The sequence below is a fragment of the Astatotilapia calliptera genome, chromosome 8 (genome assembly GCF_964374335.1).
Source record: "Astatotilapia calliptera chromosome 8, fAstCal68.1, whole genome shotgun sequence".
Classification (NCBI taxonomy): domain Eukaryota; kingdom Metazoa; phylum Chordata; class Actinopteri; order Cichliformes; family Cichlidae; genus Astatotilapia; species Astatotilapia calliptera.
In genome coordinates this window covers 14508430-14528691 of record NC_137429.1, presented here as the reverse complement: position 1 = coordinate 14528691, position 20262 = coordinate 14508430, and the positions used below count along the sequence as shown (strand labels likewise).

The 20262-nt window shown below is 37.7% G+C and overlaps 1 protein-coding gene across 1 annotated transcript in view; it reads left to right on the top strand.

The window, feature by feature from the left end:
• LOC113019379 (protocadherin-15-like) overlaps positions 1–20262 on the top strand; it is a 229357-nt gene that overhangs the window by 149271 nt on the left and 59824 nt on the right. Inside the window, exons 25-26 of the mRNA XM_080305485.1 lie at positions 1430–1570; positions 3083–3195. Coding sequence (XP_080161611.1) covers positions 1430–1570; positions 3083–3195 — 254 coding nt within the window. The remainder of the gene's footprint in view (positions 1–1429; positions 1571–3082; positions 3196–20262) is intronic.

The window sequence follows — 20262 nt, the reverse complement described above, 5'->3', positions numbered from 1 at the left end:
AAAATAAACCAGCTGATGCGTTTAATTCACAAAACAGGTGTTTATGAAAAAGCACTGGGAGTGCTTTTATTTTGCATTACTGCTCAAGATGCCATGAGCTTATTTTTCCTTCTTCCTTCTTCATGCAGGATCTTCTACACCAGCAATGTTCTCACATAAGCCTCTTTAAAGCACCGCTTTCCTTTCACTGTTTCGCATGCTGCTTCCTGTGTCAGCTGAATTGCTTCATACTTTAGATTTAAGCATGAGAAATTCTCTTGGGTCAAAAACAACATTATAAAGTCCAGGCTATATGCTATAAAGGACCTCCCCGGTGCTCAACAAAGGTACTAAATAGCACCTTGTTTGAGCGCTGGAGCCTATAATATTCATATATCTCTGTGTAATTTCCATTTATACCCTCCAGATCTAAAGTATCCCTCGAAAGTACAAATACTTTCAAGAATTTATCAGCATCGGGTTTTGCTGACTCACTCTGAGCTGTTGTGCAAGAAAGTGTTACATCAATGTAGACAGTTGCTGAAATACTGCTCGCAACAGCAGTGCTTCTGCAAAAGTGAACTCAGATTAGACCGTTTGATGGCTGGATTGAAAAATGGCTGTTTACATAATTAAAAATATCTATTTTGTCTGTCTGGAGTTTCTCTTTAACTTCCCCCGTTGCCCTTACTCTTTCAGCGTTTCAGTGTGAAAATATGACCTTAGCGGACTTGTCATTGTTGTTTTTTCGCTGGTGGATTTACAGCCTTAAGGGAGATAAAGTGAATAAAGTGTGTATGACAAGCAAGACATGTAGCAAGAACCTTTCGTCCCCTGAGAATAAACAGAGGGCAGATATACTGTATGACTTTTAGCCAAAGGACCAACTTTTGTTGCTGTAAATGTTGTCACATTGTCAGCGCGTATTTTTAAAGTTCAAGGAAAGCTTTAAACGCAGAGGTCTAATTTGTTGGTGTGTTTATTTTTCCTCCTCAGAATGGCACAGCTCATTAAAGAATACGGAGTATTTTCTTAAAATATGTGGATATTACAATGTAAATGTATGTATTTCCTGACATTTTGTGTCAAATCAGTCATAGTAACTTATGGCTGCTCATTATCAGCAACAGTTAAGAGGTTAATTCACGACCATTTGAACCGCATTTATTTAAAGTAATGATATGTCTTATAACGCTCACAATTATTTCTATATAGAGACTTAACATTTGGATCCCTGCTAATTGCTTTAGATATTAAATACTGCAAAACTCATTACATAGCCATCACCACACTATTTAATTACAGTTCAGAAGATATTAGAAAGAAAGAAATGGTTTTCCAGAAACCATGCATGAGGCATTTCATCCTATAGTTTTTTGTTTAATCAACTTCAAGTTTTTTATTTTTTATTTTAATGTTTAAAATGGATATTATTCTGTTGTCATCATAGGGTACTCCAGCAGGTTTAGTACGTTATAAGGTGGACCAGGAGGCGTATCCATACTCAGCCAGTATATTTGGCGTAGAAGAACAGACCGGACGTGTGGTTACCAGAGTGAACCTGAACGAGGAGCCGAACATGAAGTTCAGCGTAAGTGTGCACAGACGTCTTTTTTAAAAATCAATTTTTCTTTCTTTTTTTTTTGGTAAAACACAATGAAGATGACTCAACTTTGCACTTGAGTCATCTTCATTGTTTTATTTAAAATCGACTGTGGTGTGTAGAGGCAAAACTACAAATATTGCATCTTCATCTTCAAATTATGGATGTAACTGTACTGAACTGCTGCTACATCAAACCCATCATTACAAGTCTTTTGCAGTATTTTTTGTTAAAACCCTGAAACCAGGTTTTACATTTGTGAAGTCACGGCCCACTCGGTCTTATTCAGTAATGCCTATATTTCATTAAATGTAGCCATTGCGTAGTGAGTGTTTAATTGCATCATCTTACATAACAGCGGTTGTTATTTAGATAACATTTATCCTGGTGACCTTCTTTTGGCTTTATCGTCTGGATTCTGGTATTCAGTAGGTGGGGGCGTGGAACGACATCATACAAAATAAGTCAGAATGATTAGATTACTAATTCCAGATTTGATTTGCTTACATGTAATTCTTATGAACAGGGAACTCTGAACAATTCCCTATCCACTCTACAAAATATATTGCAGCAGCTTATTAGTTTCAAATCTACCTTCTCCCAGCTGTATTCCTCAATGGGCCTTGCTAATTTCATCTTTTCATTGGGCTTTAATTAACACAACAAGGATTCAGCATCCTCTGAAGATATCGCTCAAGGGACTAATTCTACCTTGTTTGCTCCAATAACTCAAACAAAATGAACTAGTCCAAAACTGAGTACAAGATTTGGCTTATGACTGAGATAAACCTTGTCTAATGTTCTCGTACACAGTAAAGACACAGTAAAGACGGTTTAAATGATGTGCAGCTAATTACTACCCAACTCGCTCGCCTAAAGACACCACAGCATTAAAAAAAATGAATTTGGTGGGCAATTCAGCGTGCGTAAGCAATTGTGCAAAGAAACCAATTGAAATCCTCAGTCGGAAGGAAAAAATAGTTGTGATGAGAATCAGCAAGCCACTTAACTATCACATGTCGCAAGTTCCCAACTGCTAAAGAGTTATTTATGCGTGTAGCTGTTTCCTATTTAAAACACTAGTTACTGTATGAATATAAAACAGGATGCATGAGCTGTAGCGTTCACCTGACTAAAGGAGATGAAGGAAACACAATATTTCAGTGTGTTGATATTTAAGGTTGGCCCTCATTAGGAATCCTTTGGGCCTGGTTAACAGCAGTTAGCCCCCCAATTAAATGAAGAATAAAAGCCGAGGCAGGAAAAGTCAAGCACACCAGTGGGACACACACCCTCTCTGTTCTTCAAATCCCATCTGAATCATGTGCAGGAAGAGAAAAGTACAATTTATTCTGGTTTATTGCGGGGCTGTCACGCATTGGCTACATCCCATTTAGCGAGCGTAAATGAGAGCGGCGGCGGCATCAGACAGCCATCTCGCAGGGGCGTGGGTATCAATGGCGTGGTGATGTTCTGGCTTTGTCTATATTTGTTTGACAGCTGGTGGTGGTGGCATACGATCATGGTGAGCCTGTAATGAAGAATACAACTCTGGTAGAGATCACAGTCCTTCAGCCCTCTGTTATCCCTGTCTTCACCCGTGAAGAATACAGGTATGTGCACATACATACACATTACCATTGTTTAAATTAAACGTCAGCCTTTTTTTCTTACAATACAGTATGATGACATCAGGCTGGTAAATGGCGTCACTAGTATGTGACACCAATACCAAAACAATGGATTAGTATAGCTTTTGTCAGACTTGAGGACCGCAATGTTGCTTTTGTGCAGCCATTTCCCTTGTTGCCAGGTTTCAAAAAAAACATTTTTGTTTTGATTTTCATGAGAGCTGATCACATGAGTCATGACGTCTGTTCTCGTCACATTTTCGGATCGCATCACTGGGAATCCCAGACGAGTAGAAAAAAGTATCTGGTACCAGGTACTATCACCTAATGTAAAACTCTAAAAACCGAGTCGAGTCAAGCAGAGCCGACCCAAGTAAGTACTAGTGTTGTTTTTTATTAGTGGAATTGTTGCAAAGCAATAATCGCAATATATTTACTCAATATGGCTGCATGTATTTTTTTTTAACTCAGCTTTGACCTTGAGTGCTAACAATGAAGGTTCAAAATCAGCTGCTTAGCCAACCTTTAGGTATTCATATTCCCCAAAGTCTAGCATTGAGCTCACTGCACCACCCCTCCTCTGCAGCTGAGCCACACCTCCACCACATCTACCATCACACAAAATTTGAAAATGATATCTTGAATACTGCGGACGCTAGACTACTAACAAAAACAGACAGATAGACAAACAAACAGAACCAATTACATACTCCCTCCCTCCAGGAAGAGAATTATTGCAAAGGTTGTATTCCTGTGGAGCAAGAGGCAGGCACACATCTCAGTTTCTCACAGTTAGCTGAATAAAAACATAAGAAATGCTGGATGGCACTCTGTTGTGCCTCCCAAGTAAGATGAACAATTTGTTTCTTGTTTGGCAAATTAATGAAGTGAATTAATTTAACGGGTGATTAGAATATAGGAAAGAAAAACTATAAGGTGGAGAACTGAATTAATTTTCCCTGACAGATTAAAATCCAAAGTGCTTAGTAAGGTTCAGCCACATTTCAGCATGGACCTCTATCCATCCATCCATCCATCCATCCATCCATCCATGAATGATATATTCCTGAAAAATAATATTGTAGAGCATCAGGAAGCTTTTCTGGTGACTGTTTTCTCAACTCAGATGTTCTGCCACATAATAACACAGAAGGTGCTAAATCTGAACAGCATGATTGATGTTTGCTGCTATAATTCAGTTTTGATTAGAAGTGAAGTGATGTGCTTCACTGTGCTGAAATTCTTCACAATAACTTGAACAAATTTGGCAAAATTTATCTTGCCAAAACAAATATGCATATCGGCATCAACATATAAAGGTGAGCTTTCCGCACTTGTATTTCTATGAATTCTGCAAAAGCTGCTTACACTCACCTGTTTTGCAACAACACTAAGCCACACACTATAATTAACTACCACAGAGCATGCCTGTTTCATCTTTGAGGAGCAGTGTTATGTGTTTGATAACAGTAATTTTGTCATCAGCTAAAGGACAAAACTCATCCACAAGAGTCTGTAAAAGAATCAACCTTACACCGTTTTTAAATTACATTGTGTCAAAATATTGACTCATATTCAAGTCATAAAGCAACAGTATGTAATTTTGTCTCAATAAAGTGTGTAATCCATCTCCTTTGATTATAGAGCTACATACTCTAACTGGCCACTTTATTAAGTGCACCTGTTTAACTGCTCATTAACACAACTATTTACTCAGCCAATCAAATGCAAGTTCATTGCATTTAAATGACCTCCACAGTCACCAGATGTCAATCCTGTGTAGAGCAGGAGTAGAGCACCTTTGGGATGCGGTGGAGCAGGTGGACATTCACATGATGAATATCCACAGACTGCGTGTTGATGTCAGTTCAGCATGGACCAAAATCTCTGAGGAATGTTTCCAACTTTGTTGAACGTATGCCACAAGGAATTAAGGTAGTCAGAGGTCCAACCCCTGTACCTGCAAGTTCTACCTAATAAAGTGTGAGTTTAAATGTCTCTGCACAGGAGATTTAAAAGAAGCAAAGAGTAAATATATTTTTTAAGACAGCAATTTTTCATTCACTCTGTCAAGCGAAACCCAAGAGAACCCGGCCGATCAATGCCCTTACCTCATCAGCAGACACAAATACACACTCATTCTCAAGTTGTCACCACAACTCTTTCAGTCGGTGCTCGTTTTGTGAGGTCATGGTGTCACCTCAGGTTTTCTTTTCCGCAATTGGCTGTGGTATTGTCCCATAATGTCTACCTATTATCCTTTTTTTTCCTCTATTTTGATCTGTCATTCTTTCTAACTATTCCTCATAAAAATTGTTCTCCGTTATCCTGGTTTTTATCAGCCCCGTTCTATGTCCCCTCATTGATGTTAGAATGAATGAATTGCTCTCTTTCCATTTGCTCCTTTGTTATGCTGGCTGTCAGACACAATATCGAAGACATCAGACTGGAAAAGTGAAAATTGCAGGAGAAGATGCTTTTAAACATCATATTTTTCTAAGTGTTTCAAATATTTTCACGTCGCTGGACTTTCTGTTAACGCTTGGCAGTGCGAAGGAGAGTAATACTTCGTATTATTCTTTTATTCACTCTTGCAGATTTTCTTTTCATTTTAGTTTCTTCATCTGCCTTCATCATATCTCAAAGCGATCCATATTTTTCTATGCAGAATATGTGTAGGCAGTTGCAGCGATACAACTCACTTTTCAAGTGGCTGACAATACCAGCTGTCTCTGACACCTCAATATTCAGCACTTGAAAAAAAAAATCAAACCTTTGATACTGATTTTGTAAAAGTATATCTATATTGACATTAAAACTCACTTCAAAGCCCGTATCTCTCTTTATTCAAACACCGGCTACCGCGAGTTTGCGGCTAAATGTTTCAGAACATTGTAATTGCAACATTAACGTGTCAAATCCAACACACGTCTTACTTGTACAGATCACATTTCAAGACGTCAAGGTTTGTCTTTCACGCAGAGTAAAGCTCTTGTCTATTTTTAGGGGAAAGGGTTGGAGGCAAGAGAGAGAGATGTCATATAATACTGCATTTATGAATATGTAACATAGCTTCCAGCTAAAAGAGCGTGCACGTGTCTGTGTGAGCGTGCACTTTTTAGTATTTTTCTGTATTTGTTAATCATCACACAGTTGACAGTATTTGCATGCATCCACACATTGTTGTTCGTGCACATTAAAGTCCCTTCTTGCGCGTCTGTCTTTGAATGTGTCTGTGCATGTTTACTATGTACAGTATTTCAATGTGTTTGTGTGTAAAAGACAGCATTGTGTGTGTGCGTGCGTGTGTGTTGTTGCAATTCCTTGTCGTATTCACACAGTGTACACTGTACCAGCTTTGAATTAATTATCCCAGCTTTATAGAATAAAAGCTTACCATTGTACCAGTGTGATTTTGAGAGCTAGCTAATGCAGCTTAATGATTTCGCATGGTTTCAGCAGACCAGCTTCCAGCCATGGCCGAGTCTGAATTAGTAATATTGATTCCTGTAATGAAAAAGAGAGTAGCGCTGTTAAAAGTGACTTGTTGAAATTTCCTCTTTTCCCCCCAACATGGAGTATTTGTTTGATTTGGTCCAGTTGTCTTTCATTTGAGACTTGTAGAAAACCCTGTGCATCAATTTACATTCTTATACTGTAGGGGATCATAAAATTTGACTTGTAGTATCAGTGCACTGAACATGCATTAAGGAGCTTTCAGTGAATTGGTGTGCAGTCCTGTTTAGGCTTAATAAATACAAGACAAAAAATATAAAAGAATCAGTTTAATGGCATCAGTTTATGTGACACAACATCCGAAAACAATGTTAAAGTCCAAAACTGTTATTTATGGTGTACTTGCTTCCTAAAATGTAAAAGTTCCATATTGATATGGAACTTGTCTATCTTTGTTTATTTTCTATCAGGGCTGTCAACGGTAACGCATTAACGTGATTAAAATCTTTTACGCAATTAACCCATCTGGAGCGCAGAATGACTCAAAATCCATGAAATGTCTCTGTCAACGCAATTTGCGCAATTTGTTCAAAGTTTGTCCATTCTGTGCTCCAGATGGGTTAAATGCATTCAGAAAACATGCAAATAGAGAAATATTCACCTGCATCATGTTTGTACATTATTAAACTGATAAAAACTTATAAAAACTCCACTAGCTTTATAAGTAACCATCAGCCAAAAGAGCATTATTAGTATCATCACTGAGGGGGGGCATTGCTGTTACCAACAATGTGGCTTTGCCGAGCAGTTTTCACATCATAGCCAAGTGATTTGCTGGACAAAGATCTGGTGCAAAATAGTGTGTTTATGCACCAGAAAATATTCCATAAATTACATTTTTGAGATGTTGTTTGAAGAGGTGTGCCACTTTAATTGATTTCACACAGCCTGACAAATTTCCTTTGGAGTTGGGGCTGTATTTGCAGACAACGAAGTTAAGACAACAAACACAGGAAATAGTGGAGTGTCCTCTTGTTCTTGATTCTGTCATTACTTGGTTGTTTATGTGCACAATTGAGATTTGTTTGTCTTTCTGTGTCTTTGCCCAGCTGTTCCTGTGCTGGGTCACATATGTGCAAAAAATGTATGGTAAAAATGCAGCTGTAAAAGCCTCGGTAATATATGTCTCAGTTCAGTTCTCAGCAAACTGCTTCAAGGGCCATGTAGGTTGGTTAAATCCATACTGGGTGAGCAATACGGGACTTGTAGCCCACAGTTTCACCCCCAGGAGTATGTATATGTATATGTGTACTGAAAAGGTCAGAACTTAAACCTTTTATACTCTCAATAAGCTAGAACCATAAATAACGCTGGGCTTCTCATTTGGAACTGTTCAAAACAAATATTCAGAAGAGTTCAAAATGCTTACACATAATGCAGTTTTTCAGCATAGCTAACCAAAGATATGTAGTTTTCATTGAAATGATGTCTTCTTATTTAATAACATCAGAAACTAGAGTTGAATTTTCACTGTATTTTGAAAACGTGAATTATGAAAAAAAATGAAAACAATGTCTTCATTGTTTTTCTGGATGACACAAGGTTTCTCTGAAGGGGTGTATTAAAAATACAGCTGCAGATCCACACTTGCTCGCAGTATATTAAGACCAAAAACAAGTAAAGCTTTGGCACTGTCTGCTGATTCTTCCTCCTTCATCTAATAAAACCTTTAATGAGCCAAAGAGGAAGTTTGTTGAATCGTTGTAGCCACTGAGTGTAGAATTGCGAGGAGAAATTCTCCCCTTCCCCTCTTTTTCTGGACGTAGTGCCAACCTTGCACCTGCAGAATTAGTATGCAGTCGGTATCATGTACACATGAATAGTTATCAGCACCCAGTGGCAATTATCAGCATGAGGCTAAGTGAACAGAAAGAAAATATTAGCTTTTCAAAGATTATTAAAAGCCCTCCACTCATCTGCTTGTATATGTGTGTGCAGTCATGTGTGTGTCCATGCACGCAATTGTGCATCTGTAGGTTCAGCCCCCCCACCCCCACCTCCATGCCATCTAAATGCCTCATAGCTCGCTTGCTAACGAATCCAATTAGAAAGTAGGGAGACACATCTGAGAGCTTAAATGCCTCTAAACATCAAAGCTTAGTTTTTAATTTTTAAAAAATTGATCAAAATGGCTGCATGTTGCTTTATCTTATACGGAAAAAATGTACTTTGAACCGACTTAAAAAATGACTCTAATTTATTACAGCTAAATGTGTTAGTTTTACTCAGACTATTCAAATTTGACTGAAAGTGTAAATTTGTATTTAAAATAAGTCAAAAATATTTATCTTTCCAGAATCATAAATGTAGATTGAAACAAACTCAAAAGATAATTTATTCTAAAGACCTTAAATCAGGGGTCCCCGATCCCAGTCCACGAGGGCAGGTTTTAGGTGTGTCCTTGATCCACCACAGCTGATTTAAATGGATAAATTACCTTCTCAACATGTCTTGAAGTTCTCCAGAGGCCTGGTAATGAACTAATCATGTGATTTAGGTGTGTTGACCCAGGGTGGACTGGGATTGGGGACCTCTGCCTTAAATCTTTTTTTCACTTTGGTAAAACCTGATAGTTTGAGTGAGTTCCAAGTTAATTTGTTCTTTTAATGTCTCTGTAAAGCATTTTGAATCACCTTGTTGTTGAATTGTGCTATACAAATAAACTTGCCTTGCCTTGCCTTGCCTTGCCTTGCCTTTTAATAGTTAATTGAAGCACTCACATTTTTTTTACAAGGAAGTTCTTTCAACTTCTACTTTAGTCAGTGTAATAAAATACAATTTCTACTTGCACATAATGGAAAATTGGTTTCTTATTGTCTGATTCAAACATACTTAATAACACTTCATAAAAATCTATTTTTTTCCTTAAAATTCACAAACAAAAGTTTTGGTTTTGCAAAAAGATGATTTTTTTAAGGTAAAATCAAGATTTTGTCACAACGAACTTGCTGGAAATAAAGATAAATTCTCTTTTGAAGGACTGAATTTATTCAAACAAAGGCTCCCTTTTATGCACAAAAAATACAATAAAAACGACAAAATAAAGCACTGAACAGTTGCTAAAGAGAAAGGAAAAAAAAAACACTTCCCAACCCACACTCACCAAACCCATGAAATGAACATCTCACCTTTAAACCATGAGATTGGTCAGCCCGTTCTCACTCCCGAGGCGTAACATTCCGACGATTTGTCACGTTCCTGAGGAACGCCAAAGGTGACCTTCCGCGTTCTTATGCTATGCGCCGGGTTAATGGGTGAAATCCAGTAGATTGATGGTCCCGCAGTAATACACGTTCCAGCCATGTATTCCAGCCCTAACCCTAACTTTGTCCCTAACCTTAACCACCACTTTAATGACGTTAAATAGTGTTTTCCAAAGCGATTTAAGTAAAATGAACAAACGCGTAGATTGATTCCTAACGGTTCTCATGTTCCCTCGGTTTTTTTCCAATCTCGTCATTTAGGGAAGCATAATAGGTTGACAATTTGTCACCTAGCGTAAAATATTTGGGAATGAGAACGTGTTGGATTGGTAATGTAACAGCCATTAACATTAACAACATTTCTAACACTATGCAAACACAGCTACTTAAATAAAATGAATATGACAGATTTTTTCTCAAATTAAAGTCTCTTCCTTTCCAGTATAGTTTAATATAAATTCTTTATACTTCCCTGAAGTGTATCCGAATACATACTGTATAAGCTATCTATGCTCACACGTCTCTTTGGCTGATCCAGTGCTTAGAGCTTGACACTGAGACTACAGACTCAGACATTTTCTTTGGTTGTGTCTCCAGTTTTTGAACAGTTTGTCTCCAGAAAAGTTTTTGCAGTGCATTAAATGTTTACTTTTAATTTGAGGTATAGTGAAATAAACAGTTTCAAACCAGAAATCCCGATCAATTCAATTCAACTAAATGACACGGATGTTTCACTTTCTTCAGTGAACGTCTTTACAGTGATGGAGATGAGACACTAGACAATGGCAAGCAACTCAGTCAGGCTGTTTTTGTCAGCTTGTCAAAACAGATGCATAGGACGCTGCGTGTTCAAGAATCAAAGAGCTGTCTTGTTGAAGTTCTTGCAGACGCCATAGAGTTCAGCAACGTTCGGTAAATTGATCGAGTGTTACAGCATCATGACTAAAGCTTTAATCTTGCGGTCAGAAGAAGAGATTCTTTTTTCTGCTCCTCCTCGGTCCCTCTTCACATAATAGATGCAGCTGCAGAATACAGACAGTCGAGTTTTTTTATGCTTTTCTTTGTAGAGCTGACAATCTGAATGGAAATTAATCAAACTCTATTTCTGTATCTTTCATACAAGTTAAAATTTTCAGGACGGCATTTGTGGTTTTGCAAGTTGCTTCATGATTCATTGTCGAATGCAATGCTCAAAATAGGTATTCTCCTTTGGACTCGAGTTTAAATATTTATACAGCTTTTTCTCTTTGACCATTTCAAACAGCTCTTCTGCATGACAAATTAAGCACTGGGGTGTGCAATAGTTAAGCCTTAGAAATCATTAGGTTTACAAACATCGTCGGTCGTGCTAAATGTTTTATTGTTTACAGGGTTGTGCAACGGCGGACGAACAATGATGAAATTGTAACTCAGATTTTACAATAAACAAAGCAAACACAGTCTAATACTATAAAGTAGTGTGCGAAAGCTTTGAGCCACCTCACATTTCTTTCTATCTTTTGATTCCATGGAGCCAGACTTTCCTGCAAAGTTTTCTTGAGCAACAGTTCTTCAGGCTTTCCTAATGTTTTTCCAATTTTTTTCTTTGGACATTCGCTGTTTTTTTTGTTGTTGTTTTTAACCTTCCTTGTGTTCAGTCCAGTCCTTGTCCCTGACCAGAGGTAAAGGTTTTTATCTGTTAACACCAAAAAATGAAAATCCTTACCTACTCCTACATAATGTTCATTTCTCCCTCATCCGATTTTACTCCCTTAAAAACATCTTAAAGTGTTTTGTAAAAAATTAAGCTAAAATATACATATACGGTCCCAATCAAAAGTTTAAGACCACTTGAAAAATGGGAAAAAATCATATTTTGCGTGGTTGGATCTTAACAAGGTTCCAAGTAGAGCTTCAACATGCAACAAGAAGAAATGGATGTGTAGCCTGTTTCAGTTTAAGCGTTGTTTTCAATAAACTGCACGCTCATGAAAATGTTTCGTCTCACTCCCATTTCTTCTTGTTGCATGTTGAAGCTTTACTTGGAACCTTCCCAAAAAGTTGATTCTGTTCATCTGGACAGTGTTGGTCAAGTTACTTAAAAAAAGTAATGAGTAACTAATTACTGGTTACTTCTCCAAAAAAGTAATCCCGTTACTTTACTGATCACTTATTTTCACAAGTAATTAGTTACTTAGTTACTCTTTAAAAACATGAGATACACAACATGAATAGGTCATAAAGCAATAGATCTTTCAGCCCAATTCTACTTTTTCTGCATAACCATCATATAAAATGTAATCAAATAAAAAGTCTCTCTCTTTTTTTTTTATTGAACTTTTACTTGCAAAGCAGGAAAACAGCAGTCACCAGCATATACATATACAGGACAAAGATGCATCTACATGTATAGCAGGACCTGGGAGGTAGAAAGAATAACCCAACAGCAATAGTAATAGACAATGAAAAAGGTTAACAATTGTCCCTTTGTTGCCAGGCTACATCCTGTAAGCCCGATTTCAACCTATGAGCAGAAGGAGTGTCCAGAAGGGCCAATAAAGGGTCCCATGTGCGATAGAAAAGGAAAGGTTTGTCCGTAAGTGCCGTAGAGAAGGCTTCCATTGGCACAATACATATCACAGACTGTAGCCACTGGTTGACAGATCAGTTGACTTATCAGAAATCCACAGTACCATAATGCACTTTCGAGCGTAGTGTAGCAGTATGTGAAGGAGATCTTTGCTGCGAAAGCCGGCAGGTAGCTCATCATTTAGTCCTAACAAGCAAGTCCTTGGACCCAGATGCAGTCGGCAATTAAATATAATACATAGCGTATCTATTAGTGATCTCCAAAACTGTAGAATAACAGGGCAGCCCCACAGACAATGAAAAAAGGAACCAACAGCAGACTGACATTTGTTGCAGAGATTAGGCAAAGTTGCAAACATTATGTGCCTCTTCTCAGGTGTAATATAAAGCCTATTTATAAGTTTAAACTGTCTTTCCCAAATAGAATTAGATGCCAAGGCTTTAAAAGTAAGACAACACAACTCATCCCAAGCTTCAGCATCTATGGCGCCTACATCTGATTCCCATTGGCCCTTGATTTTGTTAGAGTTATCCATTCTAAGATCAGACAGAATGTTATAAATCTTTTTAGTGATACATTTTAGTTGGGTAGTTTTTACCATGAGTGATTCTATAGGAGAAAGACCAAACCCTCCATTAAAATCCTTCAATTTAGAAGTAATATAGTGCTTTACCTGAAAGTACTTCAAAAAATCCTTATTGGTCAGACCAAACTTGCTTTTCAGTTGATTAAAAGTAAGAAGAGAGTTCTCATGAACAAGATCACCCACTGTATTAATCCCTTTTTGAGACCAGTCTCCAAAACCAGCCTGAAGACCAGGTAAGAAGTCAGGGTTTTCATGAATAGGAAACAATTATAATATCCTTCCAGGCGCCTGACTTTGCGCCAAATAGTGAGCATATTCTTTAACACCATATTATCTTGTGTTAGAACTGTGGCTTTACCTGAGGAAATATATAGCAGGTTCCGCAACGGCCAAGAGGGATTGTGGGAAGGAGGGAGCGACAAGACCGCCTTTCTGAACAGGCAAACACAGAAAACTGTATCTCAATCTAGGTCTTTTCTTACGCCATATAAAGGAGATAATTGAACCATTTAATTTTGACAAAACTTTTTTGGACAGAGCAAGCGGTAACATCTGGAATAAATACAAGAGACGAGGGAGGATATTCATCTTGACCAAATGAATACGACCTAAAAGAGGCAGAGGGAGGCTGCACCATCTATCCAAATCGCGATTGATGGTCTGAATTAAAGGGGTGTAGTTCAGACTATACATTTCATGGAGACCAACGAAAAGGCTGAGAAATGTTTGGATCAACCTCATTTATAACAGAGAGGGGCATAGCCTCACTTTTAGAAAAATTGATCTTGTAGCCTGAGAAGGAGCCGTATTGGGAAATTAACAAAACTAATCTAGGAATTGAGTGAGCAGGAGAATTTAGGAAAATTAAAACGTCATCTGCATAAAGTGAAATCTTATGTTGAGAATTGTTCAAACAGAGTCCTTCAATAGCAGCATCCTTCCTAATGGCTGTGGCAAGGGGTTCCATAGCCAGGGCGAATAACAAAGGGCTATGACCATTGGTAATTACTGCCGAAAGAGGGGAAGTATAAAGGATCTGGATCCATTTAACAAAGTTGTCACCTAAACCAAATTCTTCAAGTGTGAAAAGAAGAAAGAGCCTCGGGGTTAAACAAAGATGAGTGCTGAATAATGTTAAGTAGACGCCTCACGCTATGTGCGGAATACCGCCCCGTATAAAACCAGTTTGATCATTCTTAACGATCGAAGGTAGTATTGGCTCAAGACGTATAGCTAGGACCTTGGCAAGTATCTTCAAATCAAGATTTAAAACAGATATAGGCCTATAGGAAGCGCATTCTTCAGGAGGTTTCCCCTTCTTCAAAATTAGAGAAATATTAGCCTCCATTAAGGAGGGGGTGGAAGAGTGCCTGCCTCAAAAGAGGACAGAAGCATCTTATACAGTGGGGAAGTTAGAATCTTACTGAATTTCTTAAAAAATTCCCCCGAGAACCCGTCCGGAACCGGAGCTTTGTTATTTGGAAGCATCTGAATAACTTTCAAAATTTCGCTTTGCTTTATAGGTTTACATAAATCATCCCTTTGGATTTCAGTAACTTTAGGTAAGTTTAGTCCTAAGAAGAAGTGGTGTATTTAAACTGGGAGGTATATAACTGCTTATAAAAAGCTTTAAAAGTATCATTAATAATTAAATTGTCATATTTAGATAAACCAGATGAGTCTCTAACTCATGGGATATTACAACCAGCACCCTTATTATGAAGAAGATTGGCCAGATAGCGGTTAGGTTTATTAGCAAACTCTTATAACTTCTGCCTCATGAAGAAAAGAGATTTCTCAGCCTTTCTTGTCAGTAGTGCCTCCAAAGCTGTTTTAACCACCTGAATTTCATTCCTTAATTGCTTTGAAGGTGAATCATTATGTTTAGCTTGCAGTTCATGCAATTCCAGTTCTAATTTTCGTCGCTCCATCTGATTTTTCCGCTTCAGGCCTGCTGAATATGATATAATCAGCCCACGGGTGTAAGCCTTCAGGGTGTCCCAAAGCAGGCCTGGAGAAACTTCAGGGGTTGCATTATCCTTTAAAAAATGTTCAAGCTGATCAGTTAAAAATATTTCGAATTTTGGGTCGTGAATCAAAAAATTGTTAAATCTCCAGTTATGAGACCGAGGGACAGGATTTAGATCACTTAGCTGAACAAAAACCGGCGCATGATCAGATATAATAATATCACCTATTGTACATCTCAAAATGTTTCCCAGTGATCGTTTGGCGGTGAAAACGAAATCGATTCTACTACTTGTTCTATGAACACCAGAAAAAAAAGTAAATTCTTTATCGTTAGGGTGAAGAGTCCGCCAGGTATCAACCAAATCAAGTTTGTTACAAGTATCTAAAAGTGCTTTGGCCCTTGTAGACATTTGAATTTGTTTGGGAGGGGATCTGTCCTTAGTTGTAGAAAAATAACCGTTAAAATCTCCGGCTATCACAGAATTATCACAAACCTAGTCAGAAAAGGAAGAGAAAGTATGAGCAATAAAGTCGTTAGACTGTACTGGTGGAAAGTAACTATTCAAAAATGACACTGCCTGACCACCTAGGGTGCCCTTCAAGGAAACATATCTACCAAATAACAGTTAACAATTAACACTCGTGTTGACAGGATAATGAGACTTTGTGACCTCCATACACAGTGTTTACTTATGTGCCATTTTAATTGCTTTTATTCTTTAACAAGAACAACATGCTAATGATTTCATTAAAACGTCAGTGATCGTAATAGAAAAACTTGTCAGTGAAAAAAACAAAATTTGCTTTGTTTCACTTGGTGTTAAAAGTCATTTTTGGTTTTCTTTTATTGATTTCCAATGCACAGTAGAGTTTGAGGGATAGAAACTGTTCGTGGTCAGGCAAGGTTTAATATTTCAGTATCCCGGTGACTCAAAATTGCTTTGACAAGCACAAAGCAAACAAAATGTACAGTATATATCTTTTCCCCATCCAGCAATGCACCAAAGCAGAGGGCACAAATGAAAGGGAAAATAAAAGTACCAAAAAATCAGGCATGAAGTAGTAGTTGAACAATCACAATCCTCTGGGCAGAAAATGGACCAATGACGCACTTTTTAAACCTAAACTCTTCCAAAACAAAAGGGACAAAAGTGTAACACTGTGAATTACAATGGCTAAAACTCACACACCAACCACCTGTTTAGTTTAGAGTCATCTGCAGTACAGCACCTGTAGCTTTAGTAAAAAAGACTTTTAAGCACAGCATTAGTGCTTCATCATTTGCAGCTTTTAAATGGAAACTTTTCCAGTTTCATCAGCAAATGCTTGTGTTGGTTGTGTTGCCAATATAGTCAGCCAAAAATGTGACACCTTAACAATATCATTTTTAAGATACAACCTTGTTAAAACAGTGTGTGAGTGTTGTTCGAAAATCATAGTACTCTCTGGTATAAAAATGTACATTAAAGCACATCTAATATGTTGCTCTACAAAGCTTCCTAAACCATTCATTTCAAGGTTACCTTGTTTTACTGTTGCACACAGACACATGCTGTGCTCTTGGCACTTTTACGACTCAGACAACAAATGGAAAACGGCATCGGTGGTGTTATTTGCTGCTTGCAGTTGGGAGACAGCAAGAGAGATAGTGGTGAGGAAGAAGACTGAGACAGAAATAAGAAGGACAGACAATAATGTCGGGAGAGGATAGTGGCATTGAAGCAGTTTGGGAGATGGTGGAGTGTGAGTTTCAGATGGAAAGAAAAAGTAGGAGATGGAAAGTGAAGGGGGGAAAATGTGAGGAGTGGGAGAACAGGGGAAATACAACCATAAAAGTTTGAGGAGGTTAGAAAAAAAGGAGAAAACAAGTGACAATGCTGCCAGAATCCATTGTTTCAAAAACACACTGAAGTTGACAGGCAGAAAGGCAGACGCACATGCGTGCAGACAGATCAACATACAGGCGGAAAAGTCTTTAAAGTGCCAGATGAGCTGACAGACTGAAGCAGACTGAAGTATACAAGCAGGTAAAGATTCAAACAGAGAAACAATGCAATGCAGATGGACAATGAGATATCCGATCTAATTGATAGGCAGGCAGACAGCCAATCAAAATATTCTACTAGCTTTAAAGATCAGTCAGTACTCAGTCAGGTAGACATCTGTACCCACATATTGTTGATATGAAGACATATGGTTTTCATGTGTAATCTTTCAGATTTTATGCTTAATATATTGCAGCAAATTCGTAGTTTCAGCTCATAAAAACATCAGTGTTATTAAAAAACAAACAACGCATACCAAATCCTAAATTTGCTTAGTTTACCTAAGGGCTAAAATGAGCCTGAAGTATCCGAAGTATTACAAGGCAAGGCTAATATGAATATTTCAAGTTTTTAAAATGGAGATTGTGGCATGACTTTGTGAATTCTGCAGTTTCCTGTGACCTTAAACCAACCAGAGGTTCACATGAAACTCATGAAAAGGATGGCAGCCACAGTCAGAATAGGTTTGAATAGGCTGATGTCATTCTAAAGGGTCCAGGTTATTTCACTTCTCTCACTTGTGCAGGCAATTTCTCTTGCCTTTGACACCCAGATTACCAGACCAACAGATCAAAGGAAAACGTTAAATTGGGTTCACTGTAAAAAAACCCAACTTTGGACAGTTTCTTTAAACAGAAAATCTGTTGCTGACAATGTTGGACTGCATGTCTGCCATTCCCTGAAAGGCCGGCCTCTTTCAAGTTCCACGTTGCATTTTGAAAAGATCTTGATATTTGTGGTTACTGAAATGTAGTTCTGGGCCAGTGTTAACATCAGCACAAGGAGGAAAAGAAACATTGTGAGACTGCGTCAAGTATTACCCAAACCACTATTATCCAAATCCTTCTACAACATTTGTTGGTTTCTCCTTTTGAAGTGCACAGTGTATCGGACATTTGCTGCTCTATACTGACTATGTGCTACCAATGCATTCGACACTCACGTGACACTTTATAAAGATATACACCTTAGAGATGCCAGGTTGGACCCCCCTTTGCCTTCATAACTACTTTAGTTCTTCATATCACACACTTAACACATTTCTTATAGATTTTGGTCCGTATTGACATGATAGCATCGCACAATTGTTGCAGATCCAGATAGCAAATCTCCCATTCCACCGCATCCCAAAGGTTGCTCTTTTGGATTGAGATCTGGTGACTGTGCAGGCCATTTGAATGCAGTAAACTCACTCACCTAAATTGGACAACACAAGATTGGAAAAAATGCTGCCTGGTCTCATGAGTCTCAATTTCTGCTGCAACATTCAGATGGTAGGGTCAGGATCTGGTGTAAACAACATGAAAGCATGGATCTATTCTCCCTTGTATCAACAGTACATCAATATTTTTTGGTGCACTTTGGGCCCCTTAGTACCAAGTGCCACAGTCTATGCCACAGTGTTGCTGCTGACCATATCCGTCCTTTTATGACCACAGTATACCCATCTTCTGTTGGCTGCTCCCAGCATGATAACGTGCCATGTCACAAAGCTCTTGTTGTGCTGTTGAACCAATATATAAATGATAGAATACTGTAAGAGTGAAATCTATGAGCATTTGTTGGCTATGTTTCAGTTATATAATGTGTAGAGAAAGGCAGTCTCCCATGGAGTGACTGACAAAGGTAATCAAATTATCATATAATATTAAAAAACATACAGAAAAACTCTAATTAGGCCAAAAACGAAATTATAAAATTAGTTTCACTTCAGTATTTTCGTATACTTGTGTTAAAGTGGTGATTCAAATTTATCTCCTTCTGCCATTTAGCAGCTGATGTCACATACAGTATTACTCTGGAAATCACTAGAGACAGAAAAGATGGCCAAAAGATTTGAGAAGACAGCTTCTTCTTTGAGGAGATAGCTTTTAAATTAGTAATTTCATCAGCCAGGATCGAATCCGTTGGAAAATGCATGCGTGTTTGGTCAAGTAAAGATATTCTCTCAATTCTCAAGGCTTAAGGCTTGAACAAAGTGTGAGAAACATACCTCTATACGCAGTTCTTTTTGACTCATTGCAGTATAACGCCACACTAGTCTATTTCTCCTTTTTTCTTAATTAGCTCTCATAGCTCTTTTAAGTATGTCTTTTTCAACATTATTGTTCGATATTTCAGTAATTTTATTTTTCATTTTATAAACCTGAAGCTGTGTCTTCATGCCTGATTCTCATAGCCTGATAGTTCACTTTAACTAAGATGTTCAAATTCAGACAAACATTTACTCAGATTCATAGATGATTTGATTAAATTATTGTGGTTTAAGGTCAGAGGCTAAGGTCATAGTAATATCATCTCCTCCCCATGAGATATATGAGGATTGTGGGACTTTTATTACACTCAGCACAAAAGTTCACTTATCCCAAGAGCGAACTAATGGCATTGTAGAGGTCGAGGTCAATATGTGATAAAGAAATTAAAGTGACACATTGCTTAATTAATAATCTTCAAATTGTAAAATCACAGACATAGACATAAAAACTCATTTTGTTTTAAACTCACTGCATTATCCTTTGTTTAATTTAATTTCTATTAGAATCTGAAGTGCAGTACAGTTGAAAAAAACATACTGTGACATTTAAAATATATAACCAATGCTCCTTTTTAAGTGTGCTATGCCAAAAAAAGATGTGGGTTTTTTTTCTATTAAACTACGTAATTGCATTTCTGAGGCTCGTCTGGCATTTTTAAGAGACCGAGGGGGAAATGTATAATTTTTTTTTTTTAGTCGACGCTGTTCTACAGTAACCTGTGTCTTTCCAGTAACGTTTGCTTGTTTCTTATTTTTGTTTTATTTACTTGATTAGTGTAATAAAAGACCATTGTTAAATTTGTTGTCCACAAGTTAAAGAAGACTATCTGTTTTTGCATATTTCAGTTTAAAGGATAACACTAGATCAGAATAATAGGTATACGACAGCACTTCTGAAAACGTGCATGGTATGAGGTTAAAGTGGGATACGCATAAGTTCTGCTGACTTGTCCTGCTGCGTTATCTGTGGATTTAGCGAACTACATTCCTTAGAAATAAGACCTATTACTTGGCAGTCTGGACAATTATTTAAATAAGTAAGTAAGCAAGTAAAATGTTATTGTTATTTATATAGCACGCTTTGAGACAATGATCACAAAGTACTTCACAACAAATTAAGCCAA